Here is a 25,994-nt window from a genome sequence, read left to right on the forward strand (position 1 = left end):
CGTGCGCGCATACACACACACACACACACACACACACACACACACACACAGCAGAAGCTATTAACCTGAAGAAGAAAGTAGTATTTAGAGAGGTACTTCCTCCCTTCTGGCCTTTTTCTGTGACAATCACAGGAAGAGGAATATTGAGGACAAGTAGTACATTCAGCCACTAGATGACTGGAAAATCAGAAATGTGCTGAGTTTGTCCCAACTTAAACCTTCATCCTAAAGCTCCAGCTCTGACTGGCTCAACTTTCAGGTGATTCTATTTTGTGTCTTCTAGAGTTTATATTCAAGTTATTACACTAAATCCCTTAAATCTTAGTACTATTTTTTCTTTAAATAAAAAATAATACTAGATGACATTCAAGAAACTACATATATACAAATTATATTAAATAGACACCATATAAGGAGACCAATTTTTGTTTAAAAGACTGATAACATAAAGGGCTAAATAAAACAAGCACTAAACTACATTTCTATAAGCTAAGAGAATAAAATGTCTTCTCATCTCCCACACTACATGTTTCCAAAAATAGCACAATATCAATTCAGCTCACAAATTTACTGCCTACATTAAAAACCATACCATTTTATTCCTATCAGCATGTTTAAATTCACACTCTTGTAGATTTTTCCCCAACAATGCTTAATGAAAAAATATTGTTGAAAATAATAGGTAGTTATAACTATATGTTTTGAATTTCTTGTTTGCTAAGTAATAGGGTAGTCATTATACACTTACATCATCCAGTTCAACTATATTTAGAGATGGCTCGGGTCTCTCTATGTTGAATTCTTCTACTGGCAGAAAAAGTGCTGGGTGTTGTTTGGTCTCCTCAACTAGGAAATAAGATTAGGAAATAATGTCATTAAAGGATATACTTCACCTGATAATTCCCTATCTTCAAATAACATAGTCAACAATAAGAGAATAACGTTCTCTTGTGCACCCACACTAATACATATATGCTGTCAGTTTCCCGAGCTCAAGTAAAACACACATTTTCTTAACATTCAACATTTAAGTACAACCATTTAGGGATGCCTGGGTGGCTGAGTCAATCAAGCATCTGACTCCTGATTTCAGCTCAGGTCATGATCTCACAGTCGGGGACTGAGCCCTGCATTGAGCTCCGTGCTCCACCAGGCACAGAGGGATTCTCCTGCTAGGGATTCTCTCTCTCCCTCTTTCTCTGCCCCTCCCCTGTTCACACTTTCTCTCAAAATAAATAAATAAACTTAAAAAAACCAACTATTTAATTTAAGGCAAAGTAAATCTATCAAATGGGAAGGAGCGTGAGCTTGATTTCGAGCTACAGATAAAGGGTGCAGAGTCCAGTTGAGGGTAATATAGTAAAACGAAACAAAACAAAACAAAACAAAAAAGCAGATGCTAACAAATGCTTAGTGTTTGAAATTTGAAATAATAAATGAGAAAATATCTAATCAAGACTGAACTAACCATCACTGTCTTCATCACTTTCATTCTGGGAACACTGTGCCTCACCAGCAGTGTTACATTGAGGTATGAATACATCTGGCAGCATGTTTCGAAGTTGCTCCTGTGGAGTTCTACAGAACGAGAAGCAATGAAAAGATTAAAATAAATTACCTGAAACTTTCCCAGGCAAGATCTTGATTTATTTCACAAATGAATGAGCATACAAAACTAATGATGAAACCAAAGCTATACTTCTGATTCATGGAAGAAAAGTATGACTGTGTAACAGAGTCTTCATCTATTAAAATAATTTCATAAATCAAATTAACATCATACAAGAGTTTTCAATTGCATGTCCTACTGTTTTTCATTTAGATGAAAATCGAAGTTAAGACAAAAGTAAGTGTTCTTACAAGCCACATGGAGTCCCTGACATACCACACTATTTAAAAAGTTAATTTGTGAATGTGTGTTGTGCATCACCATTAGGTATTATGTTGATAGGTCCCAAGGCAAACTAAAGACATTTTCCTGAACTTTAACCAAGCCAGCAGGGTGATAAAATATGCTTTCCCAATATTAATGTAGTATGTTCCAGCTATGGCATCTATCACCCAGTTAATGAAGTCTGATATGGCCCATCTCGTATAGAAGGCAACAAAACACAGGAATTCTCAGAGGTCAGGATTATGCATTGGTTTCATAGGCTATTCCCCAATTCCTGGTAAGGTGGCACCTTTTAGTCAAGAATATAAATAGCTACAGCCCTTCCAGACCATGCCAGTTCATGGAGTCCCCGTGTAAAAGTCAGGACCTTCTTTTTTTTTTAACGTTTATTTATTTTTTGGGGGACAGAGAGAGACAGAGCATGAACAGGGGAGGGGCAGAGAGAGAGAGAGGGAGACACAGAATCGGAAACAGGCTCCAGGCTCTGAGCCATCAGCCCAGAGCCCGACGCGGGGCTCGAACTCACGGACCGCGAGATCGTGACCTGGCTGAAGTCGGCCGCTCAACCGACTGCGCCACCCAGGCGCCCCAGGACCTTCTTAATGATATTAACAGGTAGCATTGACACAAAGCTTAAAATGTACAAGGCTCTGTTCTAACGAATCTGGGGTATTAAAGATTAACAGCTATATTAATTAGGCATGCGTGTTATCTTAATTTTACATATGAGAAAACAGGCACGAAGAAGTAAACCAACTTGTACAATCATTTAGGTAGTAAATACAGAAGAGGATTTGAACCCAAGGAGTCCGCCTCCCCAAGTCAATGTTCTTAACCATTACTCTGTATGGCCTCTCTCACAATTTGCAAAGGCAGTAAGATTTGATAATCTGACAATCTATGGCTATGTGAATTTTCCCAATATATATAATGTATATGTCAGAACACTCCAAAATATTTATATATTACTCAGCTGTGTGTCTTGACAAATTTCATGAGCGTACCATCTTACATCTATAATTTAATTAAGTAATGGAAAATATAAAGAGTAAAGGTCAAAACAAACTGGCACGTGGCCACCAGGAACCTGTTTCCAGTTTGACACGGATATAGTATACAAAAAGTTCAATCATAGATGCACGTAAGTTTACTATTATTCAGATACTCCTTCTTCGTGAAGTAAAAATATATTTATTTTCATGAGCAAAGCCCTGAACCAAAGGCTTATAGAATCTAGGCAACAGAGTACTGGAACTATTGACTGTTTATTCTAAATTCAGTATTTTGCAGGGGCGCCTGGGTGGTGCAGTCGGTTAAGCGTCCGACTTCAGCCAGGTCACGATCTCGCGGTCCGTGAGTTCGAGCCCCGCGTCGGGCTCTGGGCTGATGGCTCAGAGCCTGGAGCCTGTTTCCGATTCTGTGTCTCCCTCTCTCTCTGCCCCTCCCCCGTTCATGCTCTGTCTCTCTCTGTCCCAAAAATAAATAAACATTGAAAAAAAAATAAATTCAGTATTTTGCAGATGAGAAAACATAGACCAAGAGAGTTTAAATGATCTGCCCATAAACAAACAACTAGTTACTCAATGAAATAAGTCTGTATTCTGGATATTGGGACCCTGGCACCAGTGCTTGCTCGAAAGATCATGCCATGTAAATAAAAGGATGAAATGTCTCTTAGAGTAAGACTCCCTCACCAGATTTTCCTGAAAATGTAAACAAGTATTTATTGAACGCAGACTAACTGACAGGTACACACTAATGAGCTTCAGACCTAAAAGACTGGTACGGGCATGACACTTTATAAGAGCTATAGACAGCTTGGACAGCAGTTCCATAGGAATAACTAGACTAGAACAGTATATGAATGAACCATAGGCCACAACAGGATACAACCATACACCTCGGAAAATGACCAGCACCAAACAAACAAACAAACAAAAAACCCCAAAGATACCAGGCACTGGCAAAGATGCAGGGTAACTAGAACTCATACATTGCAGGAAGGTGTGGAAGCTGTGCAGTCACTTTGCAGACAGGGTCTGGCGGTATATTTATAAAGATAAATATACACATAGCAATCTAGCCAGCCCGCCCCAAGTATTTACCCAAGGAATTAAAAACTGATATTCAAACAAAAACCCATTTGCAAATGTTTCTAACAGATTTAGTCATAATTGTCAGAAGCTAGAAATCAGCAGGATGTTCTTCAACAGATTAACGGATAAACTGTACATCAGGATGATGAAATTCTGGCCCACAATAAAAAGGAATGGATTTTGATTCACTGAAGAGCACGGATGGCTCTTAAATGCATTTTGCTAAATAAAGGACACACAAGGCTACATTATTGTATGATCTCACTTACATGACATTCAGAAAAAGGCAAATGTATAAGGATGGAAATGGATCAATGGTTGCCTTGTGTTGGAGAAGAAGTGTTGACTATAAAGGGGAAGCAAAAGGGAATTTGGAGCTGATGGAACTGTGCTGTTTGGTGCTATGATGAATATTTGACTCCACGCATTTGTAACAATCCATAGAACTGTACACAAGTTTATGCTATTCAATTTTTAAAAAGTACTCAGGATGTGGACATAACCCAGGGAATGGCAGAGCTACTCTAATGGAGGTAGGAAAGAAATGAGCACCATGGCCTCAGAAACTTTGGAGAAAAAGTTTTTGACTAGATACTGTAGGCTAAAGATAAAAAACACTACATACAAATAATGCACTCTAGTTGGTAAATTTGTTTCTCACAGTAATATTAGTTTGAAATTCTGGAACAACTGTACACACACACACACACACACGGGCTGATAAATGAGTAAATATATCATAGATAATGAGAGCCAGGATTCTCATTGTAGGTGAAAGTAACCACAAATAAGCAAAGAAAGGATGTGATGCTGGTTTGGAGTCAAGTAGGAGTGTACTTCATGTTTACCTCAATAGATACCCAGGTATATAGATACAGAAATAAATTTGGCTATGTGAGTATAGTGGTAAGTACACATACATATATTTCCTAGATGTTCTCTGAGATGAAATAGGCTCTGTGTTACCTGCATAGCCATGAGCACCTCTATAATCTAGATCTTGGTTTCTTAATACCATTTTCAAAAAAAAAAGGAATCAAGATTACTTGGAGAAGTTATTTCCAGGCTAGGGCACAGAAATGCATGTTGGGTGCCAGAAAAATGAAGGTATATTAAAAGCAAACAAATCAACAAACAAAAAAGGATGAGGATGCATTGAAAGAAGAGGGGAGTCAACCTGAAACAGCTCTCAGGGGTCAAGGCAGGAACTATTTGAGTCACAAAATAAATAACAATAGTGTTTAATATTAATTAAAAAATGCATATCCATGAGTCCACACAAATAAACAACTGAATAAACAAATGAAAGGGGAAGTAGGGATATTCTTCCTTGAAGAATTCTAATTAATAAATATAGAAGAAATGAAGGAAATAGAAAATCACTAGTTATTCTGCTGCTGGAAAATTCCACAGGTAAATACTAAAATTAGTAGAGGAGAGTTTAGGTAAAAAGAAGATTTTGTATCATCTCAAGGCATCTCCCCTAAAACATTTATTAATCACTCTGATATGAATGTTTGTGCCCCCTCTCAAAATTCATGTGTGAAAATCCCAATACATAATGTGATGGCATTAAGAGGTGGGGTCTGTGGGAGGTAATTAGGTCATGAAGGCACAGCCCCCATGTGGGACTGATGCCCTTATAGAAGAGTTCCGAAAGAGCCATGTGAGGACACAGCCAAATAGATGCCTCCAGGAAGCAGGTTATCACTAGGCTCTGAGTCAGCCAGTGTCTTGACCTTGGACTTCCGACCTCCAGAATTCTAAGAAATACATTTGTTGTTTACAAGGCATCCAGTTTATGTTATTCCATTGCAACATCCCAAATGGACTAAGAAAGAAGCTGGTACCAGAAGTGGGGTGCTGCTAAAAATGTGGAAGCAGCTTTGGAACTGAGTGACTGATGATGGGTAGAAGCTGAAAGGGGTTTAAAGTTCATACTAAAAAAACCTTATATAGCTGTGAAAGAAACTTTAAAGGCAATTCCAGTGAGGACTCCAAAAAGAGGAGAACTGAGGAAAAGCCTCAATCTTCTTACAGAATATCTAAGTAATCCTGAACAGAGTATCAGTAGAAATAGGGATGGTAAACACCATCCAGCTGAGGTTTCAAATGGAAATAAGGAACATGTTATTGGACAGTGGAGGAAAGGCAATTTTAATTAATAAAGCTGCAAAGAACTTGGCTGAATTGTGTTTGTGTCCTAGTGTTTTATGTAAGATAGAACTTAAGAGGGATGAAATTAGTTATGTGGCTAAGGCAATTTCTAAGCAAAGTATTGAAGGAAAGGCTTGGATTCTCTTGACTGCTCATAGTAAAATGCAAGGGTGAAATGACTTAAAGACAGAATTGTTAGTCAAAAGAGAAACAAAACTTAAATATTTGGAATAGTATCAGAATTTACACATTGAAAAGAATGAGAGGGCCTATTCAGGAAAGAACAGGAAGTGTATGGCCAAATGGTCATCTGATAGGAAGATTAGCCATCTAAATAGAAGGCACATTTTCCACTGTCAGGGATAATGGAAAAATGACCTCCAAAGGCAATTCAAAACTCATCGGGGCTATACCTCCCATCCTAGGCAGAGAAAGCTGCAGGCCACACAGCAGGGAGACCCCATTAGAGCAATGCCCAGTGAACCTCTAGGGGCAAGGATGCCCCTGTAACACCAAGCTAGCCAAGCCACATGATTCCCACCCAAGAAAGTCACAAGCATGTGACCCCACACAGAACCATCATAGGAATGGGGCCAACCAAAGCCATGGGGGCAAAGCCACCCAGAGCCTTGGGGTCCCAGCCTTGCCTAGTAAAGCTGTGGAGGCACTGCCTCAGTGTGTGTGAAAGGCAGGACCCCTGCTCTAGTGTGTCTGGAAGGTGGGACCTCTATCTCAGTGGGCCCTGGAGTGCAGAGCATCGATGGAGAGGCTAATTCTCAAGACTTAAGGTTAAATAGAATTTGCTTTATTGGGTTTTAGACTTGCTTAGAATCTGCTACTCCTTTCTTCTTTCCTATTTCTCTCATTTGGAATGGAAATATCTATCCCATGCCTGTCCCACCATTGTACTTTAGAAGCAAATAACGTGTTTGATTTCATAATTTCACAGTTAGAGAACAATTTGCCTCAGAATGAATAATACATTGAATCTCACTCATATCTGACTTAGATGATATTTAGATGAGACTATGAACTTTAGACTTGAGATGATGCTACAATAAGTGAAAATCTGGGGGCTGTTAGAATGGAATGAACATATTTTGCATATGAGAAGTTCATGAACCTTGTTGGGGCCAGGGCAGAAAGCTCTGTTCTGAATGTTTCAAGTGTTGTAACCCTAACTCCAAAGTGATGGTATCAGGAGGTGGGCCTTTGGGAGGTGATCAGGTCATACGGACAGAGCCCTTATGAATGGGATTAGTGCCCTTGTAAAAGAGATCTGAAAGAGACCCCTTGTCCCTTCTGCCATGTGAGGACACAGTGAGAAGATGGCCATCTATGAACCAGGGAGCTGTCTCTCTCCAGATACTGCATCTGCTGGCACCTTTATCTTGGAATTTCCAGCCTTAAACACTGAAAAATGAGTGTTTGTGTTTATAAGCTACCTGGTCTATGGTATTCTGTATAACAGCCCAAGACCTTAATTAATTACAAAAGGAAAACAATGAGTGTGCAGCGGAGCAATTCAGTGAGCACCACGTTAACCATGGGCTCAAGGTTAACATCCTGGTAATAAGATGCACTGACAGCATGATCCTGTGATACCACACTGAGAAGGGCACATCCTCTCTGTGTTATTCTTCCTCCAAATGCATAACCTCAATCTAATTATGAAAAGGTATCAGATAGACCCAAGTTGAGTATATTCTATAAAAAATCTGGATCTGGCAAGTACTCTTTAAAAATGTCAGGGTCTTGAAAGACAAGAAAAGACTGAGGAACTATAATGGATAAGGAGCTATGACAAAAAAAGGCAATGTGAGATCCTGGATTGGATCCTGAAGTAGAATAAGGACAACAGTAGAAAAACTGGTGAAATCCAAATGAAGTCCGTAGTTTAGTTAATAATATCGTACCAACGTTAATTTATTGGATTTGATACATGCACTATGGATATGTAAGATGTTGCCATTATGGGAAGCTGAATGAACGATATGTGGGAAATCTTCATACTGTTTTACAACTCTTCTGTATGCCCTATTTCGAAATAAATTTTTAAAAAATTTGCCACATGAAAAACAGTTAAAGGGGGCATGGGGGCATATATTAACCTGTCAAACAGAAACTTCAAGGAAGACATGAGGGCTGATTTCAAAAATCTGAAGGAATGCCTCGGAGAGGAGGAATTCAAGTTGCTCTGTATTGGCTTAATTGGTAGAATTGAGACCATGTTTAGAAACCAGTCGGAAACAAATTACAGCTCACTAGGAGATACTACAACAGGGAGAATGTTCCAAAAATGGAATGGGCCATTCCAGGAGATAGTTTTGTATGAATGAAGGTGAAGCAAGGGCTTAATGACCCCTCCTCAGGTACATTCTAGACTGGTCCTCCAACACCTTGCTCCTCAAAATGCAGAATTACCTACACAAATATCAGCTGAGAGCTGTTAGAAATTCAGAAATGCAGAGTGCCAGTCTCCACCCAGACCTACGGAAGAAGAATCTGTATCTTGCCACAGTCGGCAGGTGATTCATCGGCACAATGAAGTGTGAACAGTACTACTATAGGGCACAGTGAGCCTTTAAAGGTACCTCCCAATACAGATCTTATATGACCATAAAACAACTATGAATGACTCTAACATGTAATTAGTAATAATTTTAGTCCAATATTTAATAGCCTGACTTTTAAACAATTTATGAAATGTCACAGCTAATGATATACTCTTTGAGTAAAATAATTGAATACTGTTAATAACACTATAACATTAAAGGTATAATTAAAAGTAGATTCTGAAAAATAGAGCCTCACAAGTCTATGCTAATGTAAAAAATGAGAGCAATACCTTTTCAAAGTAATCTTTCATTGATTGCATTATTTTTGCTATTATTCTTAAATTCTATACCATATTTGTGTCTTTTTCCCACATACAAATTTGCATTTTTTATAGCAAACTCTAAATGAATGATGCATCACATACATAAATAAAATTTAAATCCTTATTAGAACAGTAGAAGCTTCATAGGGATTTAATATTGCTTTAAAATTATTTATGCAAATGTGAAGCACACATATAAAACTGCTACAAAAAAGCATGTCACACAAGCCAGGAACATAAACAGCTTTTATATTTCTTATTTATAATGCAAAATTTCAGAAAATACCTTCTGTGTTTTTTAAGCCATAATTTTTGCATATACGAAAGACTGTCTTCTTTAAATTCAATATTGAGTGGTTCTCTCCAAATTTTCAGATTAGTTTGTACTTCACATTCTCCCAATGAGTCTATAAAAATAAGCATAATGTGCAAAATTAATGTAAACTTGTCTATAAATTACCATGTCTCTCAAGATATACCAGTCACCAATTTTAAAGCAAATATGCTTTGATATTTATCTATGTAATCAATAGTTCTAGGCTTAATAAATGCACAAGTATTAAATGTTAGCAATTTATTAAAGGACTGTATAGACACTTCTCTTCAATAATCCCTTGAAATGAAAGAATCTTATGATTCATAACATTTTTAAAAGCAACTAATTATTTTAAATGATAAAGATAAATACAAGCAGATTCATTATATATTCTATAAATGCACACACACATAAAGGTATGTATCATAGCCACTGACAATAATATTTACACATTATGGGAAATGGAAAATAAATAACTCAGAATGGCACCTGGAGGAGACAACTGTCCTCATGAATTTATATCTCCATGGCAATTCACTTCCAGATGCTTAAGATGTTTCTGAAGTACTACTAAATTAAAACCATTATTCAGAGATATTTAAAACTGATGGAGTTTTGGGGAAAGAAAGCAGTATAAATCCAGGATTACCAGTCTTTCCACCCTCTTAGATACTACCCATCTCTCCAAACTGACCATCATGTTGAAGGAGAAGAAAGAGAAGTAGTAAGGATGGGAAAAATTATTTTCGAAGACTGAACCTAGAGAACAGTCCCAACCTCATACCATAGCCTTTAGTGAATAGCTTCCAGAAATAGCCTAATACCAGCAAGAGAAATAAACCAAAAGAATGTAAGTCACACTATCCCTATTCTCCCCACAAAGTAGAGCTGTGTTGAAGAAAGCAATCGGAGGAAATTCTGAGAAACACCATCAGAATGCACTAAACTGAAAGAAAAGAAGTTAAGGACATGAACAAAAGGAGATCCCCCCACTACAGGTTCCCCCTTTCCAGGGCAAAACAAAGTATTTCTTGACAGGATAGCTGAAACTAAAAATGAGGACTCGCTTTTTTGTTTGTTTGTTTGTTTGTTTAGTCATAGAGAAGAGCCACTGTGCTTGAGAGATGATCCCCTAGATCTGTCAGGTGATGAGTAGGAAGAAAGTATAGCATCTGGCCTGGGATTCACCCTTCTCCCATTATCAACGGTACATTCCCAGGAAATAAAGATGGTGGGTGACCAGGGTTAGTTTGCTTGTTAAGATGTTAATAACGGGGCACTCGGCAAATAGATTAATGATATGTATGGAGAATATTATCTGTTTAATGCATTTAACAGGATAGCCATTGTTTAGAATTGCCTATAGCAAACAAATCTAGAACACATGGATCTATGAAACTCATCTCCCTTGAAAAGTGCCACATACGTAACTTAGGTTTTGGTTTGCTCCCTCGTTTCATGGTTCTCTAGCTACCTTTTGTGAGAATTTGTGTGAGATGCCCCTTTGTTCATATTAGCGGGATGTTGGGTGTTTTTCTCAATAGACAGTGCCAAATTCTTAAGGTGAACATATGTTTTGATGTGTTTGATGAGGTGTTTGAGGAACAGCCAGGCAGCCAGTGGAGCTGAAACAGAGTAAGCCAGGATGGGAGTAACAGGAAGTGAGATCACAGAGATAATGGACTTCAGATTACATTGAACTTTCTAGGCCACTGTAAGAACATGCCTTCCACACACTGAAGGAAATGAGCCTTGGGAGTTCACATAAAATGAATTCAAGTTAGTAATCAATAACAGAAATAACTAGAAAACTTGGGAATTCAAAACGTGTTACTAAGCTAGATGGCCAAGAAGCATATAAATAGATACTCAATAACACTTGTATTGAGTTACACAGAGTAAATATACCATTTTATCTCTAACGGACCAACAGAAATTTAAAAATCTGACAAAGTGTTGATGATGACGGGAGGCAACCAAACCTCTTAAATACTGCAGGGAAGTATAAACCAATATAAAACCTTTGGTAAATAATTCAGTTTTATCTAGTATAGTCGAAGACATATACATCCCATGACCCACCTATTTCAATCCCAGGACCAGACATCCTAGAAATGTGTGCACATGCATAGCAGGAGACCTGTACAAAAATATTCATAACGGCATTGTTTGTAATGGAAAATGGGAATCAACTCCCCAAACCGTCAACATTTAAACAAATAGTGGTATTTGCATATCAAATAGTAAAAATGAATAAAATACAACTATGCACATCTTCAAGGATAAATCTCAGTAAATAATAGTGAGTGAAATAAACAAGGTGCAAAAGAATACATATACTAGCTTTCTGCTTGCTACATCCAAATTTAACAATATATTGTTTAGAGACACACATATGCAGTAAACTACGAGGAAATTAAAAAAAAAGAAGAAATACTCAATCCAGATCAGTGACAATCTCTTAGGAGAAAAGAAGAGAAAGAATGGTGCTTACTGCCTTGTTTTTCTCCATAAGCTATACAAATTTTGTAAATATTTACTTTTCTATATCCATTTAATGTCTTGGAAAAAGAAAAGCATTTATAAGCATATACATATAATAAACACATAGTCATATATAATACTCTGGGGCAAAAAAAAATCACTTCTATCAACAAAAGTCCTCATCTTAATGATTTCTCCTGAGCAACCACTGACACAACATTTCTGCATTTATAAATTTATTTTAAGGTAACTGTACAAGTAAATGAACAGCCGATATGGTGATCATAACTTATTTTACAACAGTGAGAATCAGAAACAAAATATCCATCAAAAAAATTCTGATTAAATACATAATGGCATACAGAATATTATACAACAGTTACAATTATAATTGATGTATAATTGCATTTATATGTAAAGTCACCCGTGACAGAATCTAAGCAAAAAAGTTACAAGTAACATATATAGTGTCACCCCATTTATACTTGTGAGTGTTTGTGCCACTGCGTCTATTGAAAAATATGTAACAACATGTTAACATTGATTATCTCTAGATGGTTGGATTGGGTTATTTTCATTTTCTTCTTGGTTAACTTTTTGTTCTAACCAAATCATTTAAAATAATCATTATATTATTCTTATAATGTAGTTATATCCACTATGAAATTTTTTTTCTTCTTTGACCTTATCTGATTTATCAGATCAGTCCTTTTATTATTTTAAGCTCTATGTCTTTCAAAGTAGACAATCAGAAAGGTACGTTTATAGAAGACAGTCCCTTTCAGAGTAGAAAAGTAAAAAATACATCAAAATATGAAAGTTCATATAAGAAGCACATAAAATAACATAGGCAATGAAAGTTATATTAAGGTACATGCTACAAAGAGAGTATATAAATAGAATCTTGGAAATATTAACAAAATTGATGTGGCATGAACAAGTGTGGGGAAAATATTTCAAGGAAAAAATGTTCAAGGAGAACATTACTCAGTAAAAAGTCCAATTCTAATTGGAAGGTGGTATGTGATACCTTGACATAAAGAATGAATAATCAGGAGAATTCCTGCCCTGAAAAAAAAAATGAAATAAAAATAATAAAATTGGATACTGTCAATGAAGATGAAAGCTGATTGAAATGTATTACCTAACATTTTATTTTCAGTGAAAAGCTATCAGAAGTCTCTACAAGATTCTGAGTAATAAAATCAATAAACCAAATACTCTTAAAAGTATGATGTTCCTCAAGAGATACCAGGAAATGTAAAGCAGAGACAGTATGCACCTCAGTCATCCAATTTTCGATATCTAGAATGTGGGTGCAAAAATCATCAAGGAAAAATAAAAACGAGAAATATCCCCTCAAACAGAAAAAAAATAAGATAAATCTTAAGTTTATAGGAATCCTTGAAATATATTTTTTCAAGACACATATAAAAAAAGTTATTTACTTCTCCATCTCACAGATCCTCTTGTTTTATGTATAATTACAGCTCAATAAAGGAACAGTTGTCCTGACAAAACTTTCTTCCAGGAGTTGGGGAGCTGAAAGCATTCAATTCTCCACTCATCTGACAGTCTGAATTTACACAGGAAACAAATGCAAATCTCCCCAGTGCTCAGGTCAGGGTTCCATAAATATTAAACCACTAACCGCTGGTTGTACCGTGAATACCCCTTTAAGGAGTTACATCGAACTGTTATCCCAATTCTAATAGTTTTTGAACACTGCAGTTATACTCACAGAGAATGGAGATAAGTAAAACAAACTCAGCTCTATTTTATAACATTCATTTTATAAAAATAGCTGTACCTGCTTTTGCCGCACGTAAGTTCTGACTCTTGTCATCATGGTGTCCAGTTCTCCATTGATTTAAAGCTTCCTGAAAGGACTGGGAAGAAGCTTCTTCATCAAATGACCCTTCACACAGGAGCCTATCTCTTGGATTTGAACATTCTGTTCTTTTTGTGGTTGGAACGTCTACCTAAACCAATTAAAAGTCCATCTAAGTGTGCTTTACTAAATTTTCTGTATCTTAAAATATAGGCAGCATTATTAGGCATTTTAAATCATAGATTACTTTTAAACTTAAAAATGGAATGTTTTTAGTTTGTACTTATTTATATGCTTTACTGATTTCTTTAAAACTGTATCAGCAATTATAAATGGTCTCTTCAAAAATTGTTAAAAACTAGAGCTTTCAACTGAGGATTTATCATCATGTCATTTACCAGTGTTCTCCCTGGAAGGCGGCATAGCCATAAATCTCACTCCTCTACTCCTCCAATCTGCTCTCTGCAACCCCTTCACAGGAGAGAGAGCAGATTTTTTTTAATGCTTATTTATTTTTGAGAGAGAGAGAGAGAGAGAGAGAGAGAGAGAGAGAGAGGAGACAGAGCATGAGCAGGGGAGGAGTAGAGAAAGAGAGGGAGACACAGAATCAGAAGCAGGCTCCAGGCTCTGATCTGTCAGCACAGAGCCAGACGCAGGGCTCGAACCCACGAGCCTTCAAGCTGTGAGATCATGACCTGAGCAGAGCCACCCAGGCGCCCCTAGAGCAGTTTTTTTTTAATATGTGAATCTGATCATGTTACTCCTATGTTCAAAACCTTCCAATGACTCTATGAAATTCTTATGAAGCCTCCTACTAGGACCTACAAGACCATACGGACCTCATAACCCTTTGTTTGTTTGTTTGTTTGTTTGTTTGTTTGTTTTTTACTTCACTTCCTTCAATTCCTACTTCATTCCACTGGGCTGTAGCCAAATTTACATTCCTTCAGCTCCTGGAGCCCATGAAGCACACTCTGCTTGAGGGGCCTGCCCTAGCCATATCTAACACTTGGAATGATACTTCATATTTTCACATAGCCATTGCACTCATTTCAGCTGGTCTCTTTTCAGCTGTCACCTACTCAGAGAATAGGTGATGACCCTACATATATACCCCCTTGGTGTCCCCCAGTTTCAATTCCCTTATTTGCTATATTTTTTCTCCCAACAGCATCTCTGTGTGAATTTACTCCATATGTTTATTTATTGTCTGTCTCTTCCCATTAGAATGTAATGAGATCCAGCCCTTTGTCTTTTTCTTCAGTGCCAAGAACAGTGCCTGGCACGAAATAGATGCTCATTAAAAGTCAGTTGCATGAACGAACAAATTAATTAATGTATATGAAACATTGCATGCTTCTTAGCATAATGATGAGGAAAGGGTGAATTCCGTACAAAATAGAGATCCTCTGTGAACACACAGAAGAAAATAAAAGAGCATTTGGCAGTTATCCAGTCAATCAGAGAAAACAGCCAAATTAAGAAAATAAAGCAAAATAAAGTCCACACCGATGCTGAATTAGCAACGTGGATTTACCTACACTGATCAAATTACTAAATCTCCATTGTGTATCTTCTAGATACAAAAGTAGAATCCTCTATGTTCACCCCTTAATTGCAAAATAAACGGGAAGACTGTTAGAGGGTAATTGAGAAAAGAGTATTAAATATGTGTCCAAAATTTTAAATATTAACAAAAAGCATCTGGGAGTCTGAAGACACTGTGCCAGATGCTGGCCACAAAAACACAGGTTAAAAAGTCCACAATAGAAACAGGTGCTAGAAATGGGTATTTAATTCAGATAAACATGATTTTTATGGGCAAAAGGTGGCAGGGATAGTATTCCAGAGACAGGAAATGGTATATACGCTAAAACATGGAGTCAAACAGCACAGTGGCATGGAACTGTTACCAGTTTTCACTGCAATAGTAAAAATTAAGATATGAGAAAATATAAAGTGTAAAACGTACTCTGGGGCAGATCGTAAAGGATCCTGCTGCCAGACAGAGGAAATTAGACTTACACATAATGAAAACACAAAGCCACAGAAGAGTCCTACACAGTAGTGTGGCAGAGAGAGAAATTAAGGATTAGTGAGTTTGGATGCAAGGGAACCAGTTAAAATGTTACAGCTAATTGGTAATATCTATCAACATTACAAATGTATGACCCTCTTCAACCAGGAATTTCAGGATTTTATCATATGGATACACACACATACACACACACACACATGTGCAAAACAATATCTTTCAAAATTATTCTTTATGCTATAGTTTGCTCTGGCAAAAAACCCAAATAGCATAAATGTTGGTCAGTGGAAATTATATATTTTAATTTAAAATTTTTAAATTTAAATTTTTAGATTTTAAAGTCATTTTAATATCTAATAAATGGGGTGTTTTGTAACCACTATATGCAATGAGAAGGCTATAGAATGTACCTAAATAAAAAAAAACCACATTGTTAAGTGTAGAAAGTATATTTTCAGAGCAGCGTCTAACATATTAATATTTGTGTAAAGAAATACATAAAAACAAAATTGGAATAATTATTGACTTCTAGAAAGGGAGAGAATGAAATCCATTTTCCACGTTATAAGCCTATTGCACTTCAAGAAAAAGCTAATTTCAGTATTTGGCATAGAAATGAGGATAGAAGTAACCAAATATTCAAGAGAGTTTTTAGATGCTAAACTATATGAGACATGGTAACCAACTGGACATGCAGAGGAAGAAGAAAAGGGACTACAGAAGATCAGAGCTCTTGGCTCACCTGGAAAGCTAAAAGATATGCTGTCACCCATGGTGACATCTATATAGGTTTTGGAGAAGAGGTAAATTTAGTGTGAAGATAATGAATTTTAGGGGCACCTGGGTGGCTCCGTTTGTTAAGCTTCCGACTTTGGCTCAGGTCATGATCTCGCGGTTCGTGGGTTCAAGTCCACGTCAGGCTCTGTGCTGACAGCTCAGAGCCTGGAACCTGCTTCCGATTCTGTGTCTCCCTCTCTCTCTCCGCCCCTCCCCTGCTCGCTCTCTCTCTCTTTCTCTCTCTCTCAAAAATAAACATTAAAAAATGTAAAAAAAAGAAAATATTGAATTTTAGAAGTGAGAATCCAGTAATCAGTATGTGAGTGTATGTATTTGTACTGCACTAATGAAGAAACCCTGAAATCTCAGTGCTTCTTACAAAATGGTTTAAATATGCAGTGATTCCAGGAAGTCTCCAGGGCAGCTTCTTTCCAACGAATGAATTGGAGACATAAGACATTTTTATTTTATAGCTAAGCCTTCGGAATACTTGGGTTCCTCATAGTAGCGGCAGGATAAGAAAAGTCAGAGGATTGGACATTGGCTTTTAAATGTTTGAGCCCAGGGGTGCCTGGGTGGCTCCTTAGGTTGAGTGCCCAACTTCGGCTCAGGTCATGATCTCCCGGTTTGTGAGTTCGAGCCCCGCGTCAGGCTCTGTGCTGGCAGCTCGGAGCCTGGAGCCTGCTTCGGACTCTGTGTCCCCCTCTCTCTGCCCCTCCCCCACTTGTGCTCTGTCTCTCTCTGTCTCTCAAAAACAAACAAACAAACAAACAAATAAATAAATGTAAAAAACAAAAATAAATAAATGTTTGAGCCCAGAACTGCCCAATGCCACTTGCACTCAGAGCCCAACACGACTCTGCCCAGTTCTGAAGGGACTAGGAAATTTGAAAGAGCACATGGAACCCAGTGCTGTGTATTCATTATCCCTCTAAGCCACATGATATCCCTGCAAGATATGTTATACTATCCCCACTTTCTAGATGAGAGACCACATTAACAAACTCCCCCAGTGCTTCTGATGTTTGTTATAGCTAGAGAACCACTGTTCTTTGGCCCAGAAGGGGACCAAGCACATAAAGGAATTATCTCTTCAGTGTGTGCACTGAGTCCAGCTGCACACCCAAGGCTTGAGAGTAGGGACGTCCAACCAGAAGTACTCACATCACGATTACTGAGCAGTTGTTAAAACCACAGCTCGGGACCCACCCAAAAAGTGGCTGACCTTGGTCATGTGTGTTTCTTTAACGTTTTTCCAGCTAATTCTAATGTACACATCTGGATGAAATCGTTGAATTGACAGCTTTTAAGTTAGGACAAGAAGTGGCGGACCTTCATAGCATATACATCACCTATGGGGACAAGAGGAGTAAGCTTTCTAGTAGGGCTAGATACTTAGTTCCTCTCTGCCTCTGTCATCCATTAAATGGGGAAATAATAATGGAAAACTTATATGATTATTGTGATTATTGGATAAATTAAAATATTAAGCACAATGACTAGTGTAAGGTTGTTAGCTGTTCATTTAGCACCATTTTTGTTGATAAGATAAATTAGATAAAATGGCAGGCATGAAGGAGAAACCCTCAAAACCACAGCCTCTGTGCAGTGGTTAAAAGCAAGTAATTTGGAGACAGCCTAAATTTAAATCTAAGTTCCACTATCAATGGAACTTAGGCAATTTATAAAAACTGATCTTTGTCACTATTTTCTCATCTGATAAAAAAAAAAAGAAAGAAAAATTAAGAAAGGACAAAAAGAGAGAATACCTGAGGGGCTCAGTCAGCTAAGCGTCTCACTTCGGCTCAGGTCACAATCTCACAGTTCATGGGTTCGAACTCTGAGTTGGGCTCTGTGCTGACAGCTCAGAAGCTGGAGCCTGCTTCTGATTCTGTGTCTCCCTCTCTCTCTTTCCCTCCTCTGCTCACACACACACTCTCTCTCTCAAAAATAAACATTAAAAAATTAAAAGAGAGAGCGAGAAATAGAGAATACATGTAAAATATGTAGAACAGTATCTGGCACATAGTCAGTCCTCAACACATTACTGTTATAATAATGAAGCTATAACTTGTTCAGTGATTCTTCACAATCACCTGTGACAGGTCTACTAGAAAGTAAAATCAATGTAAAAAACATCTACTTTCCTGGACAGTTCAAACACTGTTTCTTTGTTGGGAGAGAGGTCCTACTAGCATAACGCATGTTTTCTTTCATGTTCTGTAGGCATGGGTTTGGAACTCAACAAACTGAAGTTCAAGCCTGACTCAATCACCAAGTAACAGTTGGGTGACTTTCGCCAAGTTTCTCACTATTTCTGAACTACAGTGGAAACAAAGGTGAGTGGCATCTATAAGAGTGAGGATAATTACATAGATTCAAGTTTGAGGAAGCTTGTTTCTCTAAAGAATCAATACAAGTCTAATATAAAATACAGAAATGAGCTGATGAAAGCTTACCTAGTACATCATGGGATCAGTAGCCAATCTGAATAATGACTAAGAAATTGGCATAAATCCAATTTTAAATAAGTATAAATTGCCTGTCATCTAAAACTTGGCAATGTTTTGTATTTTTAGCCTCTCTGAAATCCTGACTACAATAAAATTGTTATATTGCATTTTGTGTGTGTGTGTTTCTCCCAAATACTCATTCATTTCCTGACATGGTGGAAATGCCCAGAAAGCAACATGGTCAAAGAATCATTCATAAAAAAAATCACTATTCAGTGGAATCAAAGTAGTCCCCTTAAAAGGATTTTTACAGTCAAGATATTTTTCATTTGTAAAAAGAAACAAATTCAAACATTAAATAACAATGTGGTAAAATAATCTGCAAAACTCCGTAGCTCTAGCTACGTCTATAACTGACAGTCTCCATGATCATGTAGGACATGAAAATGTCTACAATATTTTACTTAGCTTACCTCAGAATTGCTCCCCTGCAGAGGAAGAGATCTGGGTTTATGCTGACTTTTACTAATCTCTTTTACAGAATTATTCTCCCCTTTCTGTTCATCTGGATTAATATCCTTGATAAACCGATGGGCAACATCCAATACATTGGATAATATTTGAGATTTTGCCTGTTAAAAAAGGAGCAAAATATGACTTAAAAGACTAGTATGTCAGGCCTAAGTAACTTAGATACATTAAATCATATTTTTATTATTCTAGGATTAGTAAAATTGAATACATTTTATTTAATATTTCAAAACACAAATTAACATTGATATCATCCAATATAATAGTGAAACTGCCATCTATTGAGGGGCTAGTTTGTGCTCTTATTATCCTAAGGATCTTAAAAACATGTCATTTAATCCTCACATCAACTCTAAAGCATAACTATTTTTGCCTCTGTTTTAAAGGTAGAGGAATAAAAGCTCTGATGATTTAAATAATTTAGGACTGGTCACATGGTGAGTGGGTGGCATGATGAGCTGGAAAATGACCCCAGGTGTGTATAATTCTAGTGACTCATAGCCTTTCCCCTAGGCCAACCCCAAATAGAGAGATGTGCTATTTTGTGCACAACATAGCTAAAGAACTAAATATAGCTAATCTAATAGGAGCCTGAATAAGCAGTAATGAGCATCCCTTGTTGATAAAACATTTTTAGCAAGTATTAGGTATTCAAAAGTGCACATCAGGAAGTGCCTCTATCTGTAGGTTCCCTAGTAAACTCCAAGTTGTTCCTCATATCATATCTTTGCTCATGAGTCTCCCTTACCAAGGAGGGCTTCTCTCCTCTACATCTTCTTTACCTGGCAGACTCCTACTTCTCCTTCTAGATTCATCCCAAGTTATTCTCAAGGTCCAGGAAACTTGCCTTGCCTTCTTCCCTCTGGCTGTGTGAGGTGCCCATCCTCTGTACTCTCTTCATACCCAAAGTAGATCTCTACCAGCTCACACAATACTGATTTTACATCACCTTTTGATATTTATCTATTACATCATACCACATAAGTTCACAAAAGGAAAAAATAACGTCTTCTTAAATATTTCTATGGAGTCTCTGTCCTCTCTTTGCCCGCAAAAGCGGTTCCCTTAAATATTTCTATGGTGATCAGAGTGCCTGGCATATAACATACAGTAAAAATGAGGTGGTGGGAGGAGGGAGAGGAAGAATTGCAGAATAAAATATATAGTTGAGAAAAAGATTAAAAAGAAACCTTTCCACATGCTTTCAGAGTAACTGAAAAGGAACAGGCAACTCTTGGAAAGACCCTAGTCTCTGAGAGTTCTCCTATCAGCAGCTACCCTGGTCTGCCCAAAGAGTCTGCAGGATTCTGGATCCCATCTGAGCTTGAACCAAACAACTGCCAGTAAAAATATTACTTTTCACCAGGATGAGACTCTCTGAAAACCTGGTATTAGAAAACCAAGCAATAGGTCTTACTCCATTAGCAAATGTCCTCAAGACAGAGAATAACTTCAGCAAGGATTAGAAATAATTATTTTGTACCTTTTCATGGAAATATTCCTATTTTTAAGTTTTCATCTAGTTACCTATTTAAATAACTAAGATTACACTGAAACTTTCCAGTTATGACCTTTTTAGATCTGTTAAAATTCACTGCAATCTCATTCTGGAATAAATCACTTAAGATAAAATTAATTAGTGTTATTTCACACTGAATTAATGAATTATATATGAAAAATGACTAATGTGGGGGCACTAGGCTGCTCAGTCAGTTACGTGTCAAACTCTTGATTTCAGCTCAGGTCATGATCTCACTATTCATGAGATCAAGCCCCGCATTGGGCTCTGTGCTGATAGTGCAGAGCCTGCTTGAGATTCTCTCTTCTCTCCATCTGTCCCTCTACCACTTGCATGTATATGTATGCAGTCTCTCTCTCTCTTTCTCTCAATAAGTAAACATTAAAAAAAGAAAAATGACCAATGTGATCTATGATACACACACACACACACACACACACACACACACACACACACACGTATAAATACCTGTGGCATCTGCTCCAAATTTTCCCAATGATCATCAAAAAGCCTATACAGATCTATACAATCCTTATTTTTAAAAGAAATTCAAAAAGGTAATGCTTTACCCTTACAGAAACATCTGTATTTTAACAATTTTTTTCAAAAAGGAGTAATCCAATATAAGCCGATTTTAAATTCCCTAGTATAGAGATCTATTGATTTCAAAGATGATTAGAATGTCTAGTTTTCATTTTACACATTCTTAAAAGTAGTAAAAACAATAGTATTGATTTTATAAAAAATTATCAACACAGAATTATCCAAATATATTAACACAAAACAAAGATTATTCCTGTCCTAAAACGAATCCTGCTATTAATGTTTCAATTAATTGCTATAACATTTTCAGGTAGGATATTAAGGGACTCTGAAATGGCACACACAAAAAAATATTTCATTTTTAAATTTACTGATAAAAAATAAGATTAACATCATGGATAATTAATAAAATAAAGTGCTACAATTGATTATCTTAAAGTTCTGTTAATTTGGTAAAAATAAAATGCCAACAAATGGGAATTTTCTTTCCTAGAGTAACTTACATTTAAATATTACTTTTCTCAGGGGGGCCTGGGTGGCTCAGTCAGTTAAGCATCCAACTTCGGCTCAGATCATGATCTCACGGTTTGTGAGTCTGACCCCAGCATTGGGCTCTGTGCTGACAGCTCAGAGCCTGGAGCCTGCTTTGGATTCTGTGTCTCCCTCTCTCTCTGTTCCTCCCCCACTCGCATTTCTCTCCCTCTCTCAAAAATAAATATAGATTTAAAGAATGAATGAATGAATGAATGAATGAATAAATAAATAAATAAAAATAAATATTATTTTCTCAGTTATTAGAATGGTATATGTCATCTTTCTTATTCTTAAAATAAATATGCACAGAAAGGGAACAGATATGATCCCTATTACATAGACAAGGAAATTCAAGCTCATAATGATTATGTTAAAGCCAAATGGATACAAAATATTGGAGCTTGAGTTAGAACCAAGGTCTTCTTCCAGCCTCCTTCTCTCTTCTAAATTACACTAACACAGATAATGTGTCTTATTTTTGAATTCCTGAGACTTACAATATATTAATAGTTCTCAATAGATATGAACATTTTTCCTTCCTTTAAAAAAACCTATAATTCCAGGGGTGCCTGGGTAGCTCAGCTGGTTGGGCCAACTGACTTAGGCCCAGGTCATGATCTCACAGTTTATGAGGTCAAGCCCCACATCAGGCTCTGCACTGACAGCTCAAAGCATGGAGCCTGCTTTGGAATCTCTCTCTCTCTCTCTCTCTCTCTCTCTCTCTCTCTCTCTCAAAAATAAATAAAACATTTAAAAACAAATTTTTTAACTTAAAAAAACTATAAATCTATACATAGTTGCTTATGCAGGTATTAGATTGTTTATAGTTTTTGTTTCTAACTTATTCTGCTTACTTATTTTCATGTTTTGCTAAGCACTAGGAAACTCAAGGCAAAAACAGATTCTTCTTTACTTGTGGGGAGCCATGTGAACTTTGCAAAAACAAAACTTACAAACAACAAAATGAAAAGTACTCTAGAAGAGTAAAATTATAGGGTAATTTTATCCTATAAAACATCTATCTCTTAAGAGGCATAAAATTTAACAACATCATTAACATTAGAAATTTACCATAGTGCTATAACATACCATTTTATAATACTTATAACTTCCCAAGTATCAGAAAAATATATCATATATATGTTAATGATTTGCAACTTCCTATTACCCAGATTAGTCTCCCATACATACTCTAGAGAAGAATCTACAACTAACTACTACATACATCTCTCCACAAACACAGATTCTCCCTTTGAATCTGGGTGGAACTCTGTGATAGCTTAACAGAATGTGAGAAGTAGTGACGAATTTCATTTCCAGTGGCAAGGCAGTAAGAAAGTACCCCTTTTACTGTTCAGCAAGCTTTGTAAATGGATGTACAGTGATGTTGGAAGTAACACATCTAAGACGGTTGTGCTACATATTAAAGTCCCCAAAACCAGAGGGAGGGGATGTTTAAAATGAGATGCTGTAGGAACATCCGTGTTGAACTCTAGGTGAGTAAAATTAAACTTTTACTCTTTTAAGCCACTGAGATTGGGCTCTTCTACTCCAGCAAGCATCACCCTAATATGTAGCTTCATATTTGGAAACTACTCCTAAATGGATATTCTGTTTCAGCTAGTGGAAGGAAGGAAGGGAGGAAGGAAGGAAAGAAGGAAGGAAAGGGAAAGATAAAATTTTTAAGTGTTTCCTATTAAACAACACACATAAATATATTACTTCTATCTCTTGCCAAAATTTTCCTCTCTCCTTGGGAAAGCTAGCTTTCCTATTATAATTCTATTTAGCATTTTAGGTCCAGATCAAATGTCATCCAGTTGCAATGTATATCAATGGCATTATAAAAAATAGTTCAGAAGGGCAAATTATTTAATCTCTTTGAAACAAGTTTTCTTCCTCAACTAACAGCAGCAGAATTTATATATTTTCTATGTGCCCTTATAATTCCTTCCGCACTAGAACTTTGTTCCTCAGTGTGTAATCTATAAATCAGCAGCATCACCATCAACTGGAAACTTGCTGAAAATACAAAATCTCAGGTACCACTCAGAATCACTGAATCAGAACCTGCCATTTAATATGCAACTTGAATGCTCATTAAGGTTTAATAGTCATCGTGTCAGAATAGTTACCACTCAGTCGTGTTACAATTGGTTGAATACATCTGTCCTCCCTTTTGTGATTATGAATTCCTTGAGACAGGGGACCATGTCTTATTCTGCCTTATATACCATCCTTTATATCGCCTTCTTTTGATTCTTCTCCCTGCGGCCCTATCCTTCACACTTTGCAACTAGAACATTGCTTGACGCTGGTTAAGTACTTGAGAAATGTTGGTTGAATCAAATTTTGCTGACTTACTGAGATAAAAGTGCCTAAAAGTTCTATTGGAACATTCCTTCCATATACTCAAGCTTTCTAAGTCAATGTCAACACAGGCAAAATCAATGGCACTGTTAATAACAGCACAAAAGGGAAAATCATTTACCTCTCTAAGCCTAAGTGTTCTGTACCTATAAAATGAAGACAATATCTACCTTGCAGAACTGTTGTGAAAAATATACATCCTGTATGAAAATCACCTAGGAGAGTGATGACACAAAGTAATGCATTCAAATGATTGCTACCATTTTATCTAGATCACAATATACCACTTCTCTGTAAGTAAGAGAAATAGTTCAAACATCCAGAAAACAATCTCTATCCAATTCAATAGGCAGAAGTGGGACTTTATGACTATGGTATAGTAAAGAGGTCAGTAAATAAGTCTATCCCCATAAGACAAATGTTAAACTGGATAATTTTTTTAAAAAACTGCTTCAGGGCTCTGAAATCAACCAAAAGCAAACACCAAGTTGAAAAGTATTTTCTCAAGAAAAACTACTATGACGTTACAGGAGAATACCAAAGATCTTCTTTACATGGGGTCGCTCCTATCTTGTATCTCCCTTCCCAAGTTGGTCAATGTTACCAGGGCCAGACTGGCCTTGCTAAACAGGAAACATGCTTGATTCCTGGCAGAGGGCAGAATCTTAAAATTACAGTGGCATTATCAATGAGCTAGCAAATCTGGTTATAAATGAACCTACAGCTCTGACAGCCTGAGACGTTAGTCCCAGTTAGGGTGGGAAATGGACCAGTCAAACATTTAGTGGGATGATTCTGAAAATGAGAAAGCTATATATTAGGGCTACTCAAGAAATGGAAATCATAAAAAAGAACCAAATAAAAATTTTTAACTATGACCTAAATAGAGTAACAAAAGATTTGAAAAGGAAGAAGAAAAATTCAATGTACTTGAAGAAAGATAGAGATAAACTATCTAATTTGAAAAGCAAAAAGTAAAAGATTAAAGACCTATGGGGTCTTACAGACCTATGGGGCAGCATCAATCATCCAACATATATTTAGTGAGTGTATCAGGGAGAGAGAAATTAGGAAAAAAATGTATATATATATGAAAAAATGATTGTCCCAAACTTCTCATATATGATACAAACTATTGCCTTAAAAATCCAAGAAACTCGGGGCGCCTGGGTGGCGCAGTCGGTTGAGCGTCCGACTTCAGCCAGGTCACGATCTCGCGGTCCGTGAGTTCGAGCCCCGCGTCGGGCTCTGGGCTGATGGCTCAGAGCCTGGAGCCTGTTTCTGATTCTGTGTCTCCCTCTCTCTCTGCCCCTCGCCCGTTCATGCTCTGTCTCTCTCTGTCCCAAAAATAAATAAACGTTGAAAAAAAATTTAAAAAAAAAAAAAAATCCAAGAAACTCAACAAGCCCTAAGAAAGGTAAATATAAAGAGATCCAGACCAAGACACATCATAACTAAATTATGGGAAGTCAAAGATAAACAGAAAATCTTGAAAGGAATGAGAAAAATTACTTATCACATATATGAGCACATAAATATGAATAACAAACTGATTTTTGCATCTGAAAAAAAA

At 36.9% G+C, this 25,994-nt stretch overlaps 1 protein-coding gene across 4 annotated transcripts in view; it reads right to left on the bottom strand.

Moving 5' to 3' along the window:
* ZBBX (zinc finger B-box domain containing) overlaps nt 1-25,994 on the bottom strand; it is a 119,659-nt gene that overhangs the window by 36,054 nt on the left and 57,611 nt on the right. For all 4 annotated transcript variants that reach the window (XM_040480672.1, XM_040480670.1, XM_040480671.1 and 1 more), the window contains 5 exons: nt 19,398-19,556; nt 13,639-13,810; nt 9,315-9,435; nt 1,469-1,578; nt 749-846 (listed from right to left, as the gene is read on the bottom strand). In XM_040480672.1, the coding sequence (XP_040336606.1) occupies nt 749-846; nt 1,469-1,578; nt 9,315-9,435; nt 13,639-13,810; nt 19,398-19,556 (660 nt within the window). The remainder of the gene's footprint in view (nt 1-748; nt 847-1,468; nt 1,579-9,314; nt 9,436-13,638; nt 13,811-19,397; nt 19,557-25,994) is intronic.

This window comes from Herpailurus yagouaroundi, unplaced genomic scaffold (genome assembly GCF_014898765.1).
Source record: "Herpailurus yagouaroundi ecotype Mexico unplaced genomic scaffold, PumYag 159, whole genome shotgun sequence".
NCBI lineage: Eukaryota > Metazoa > Chordata > Mammalia > Carnivora > Felidae > Herpailurus > Herpailurus yagouaroundi.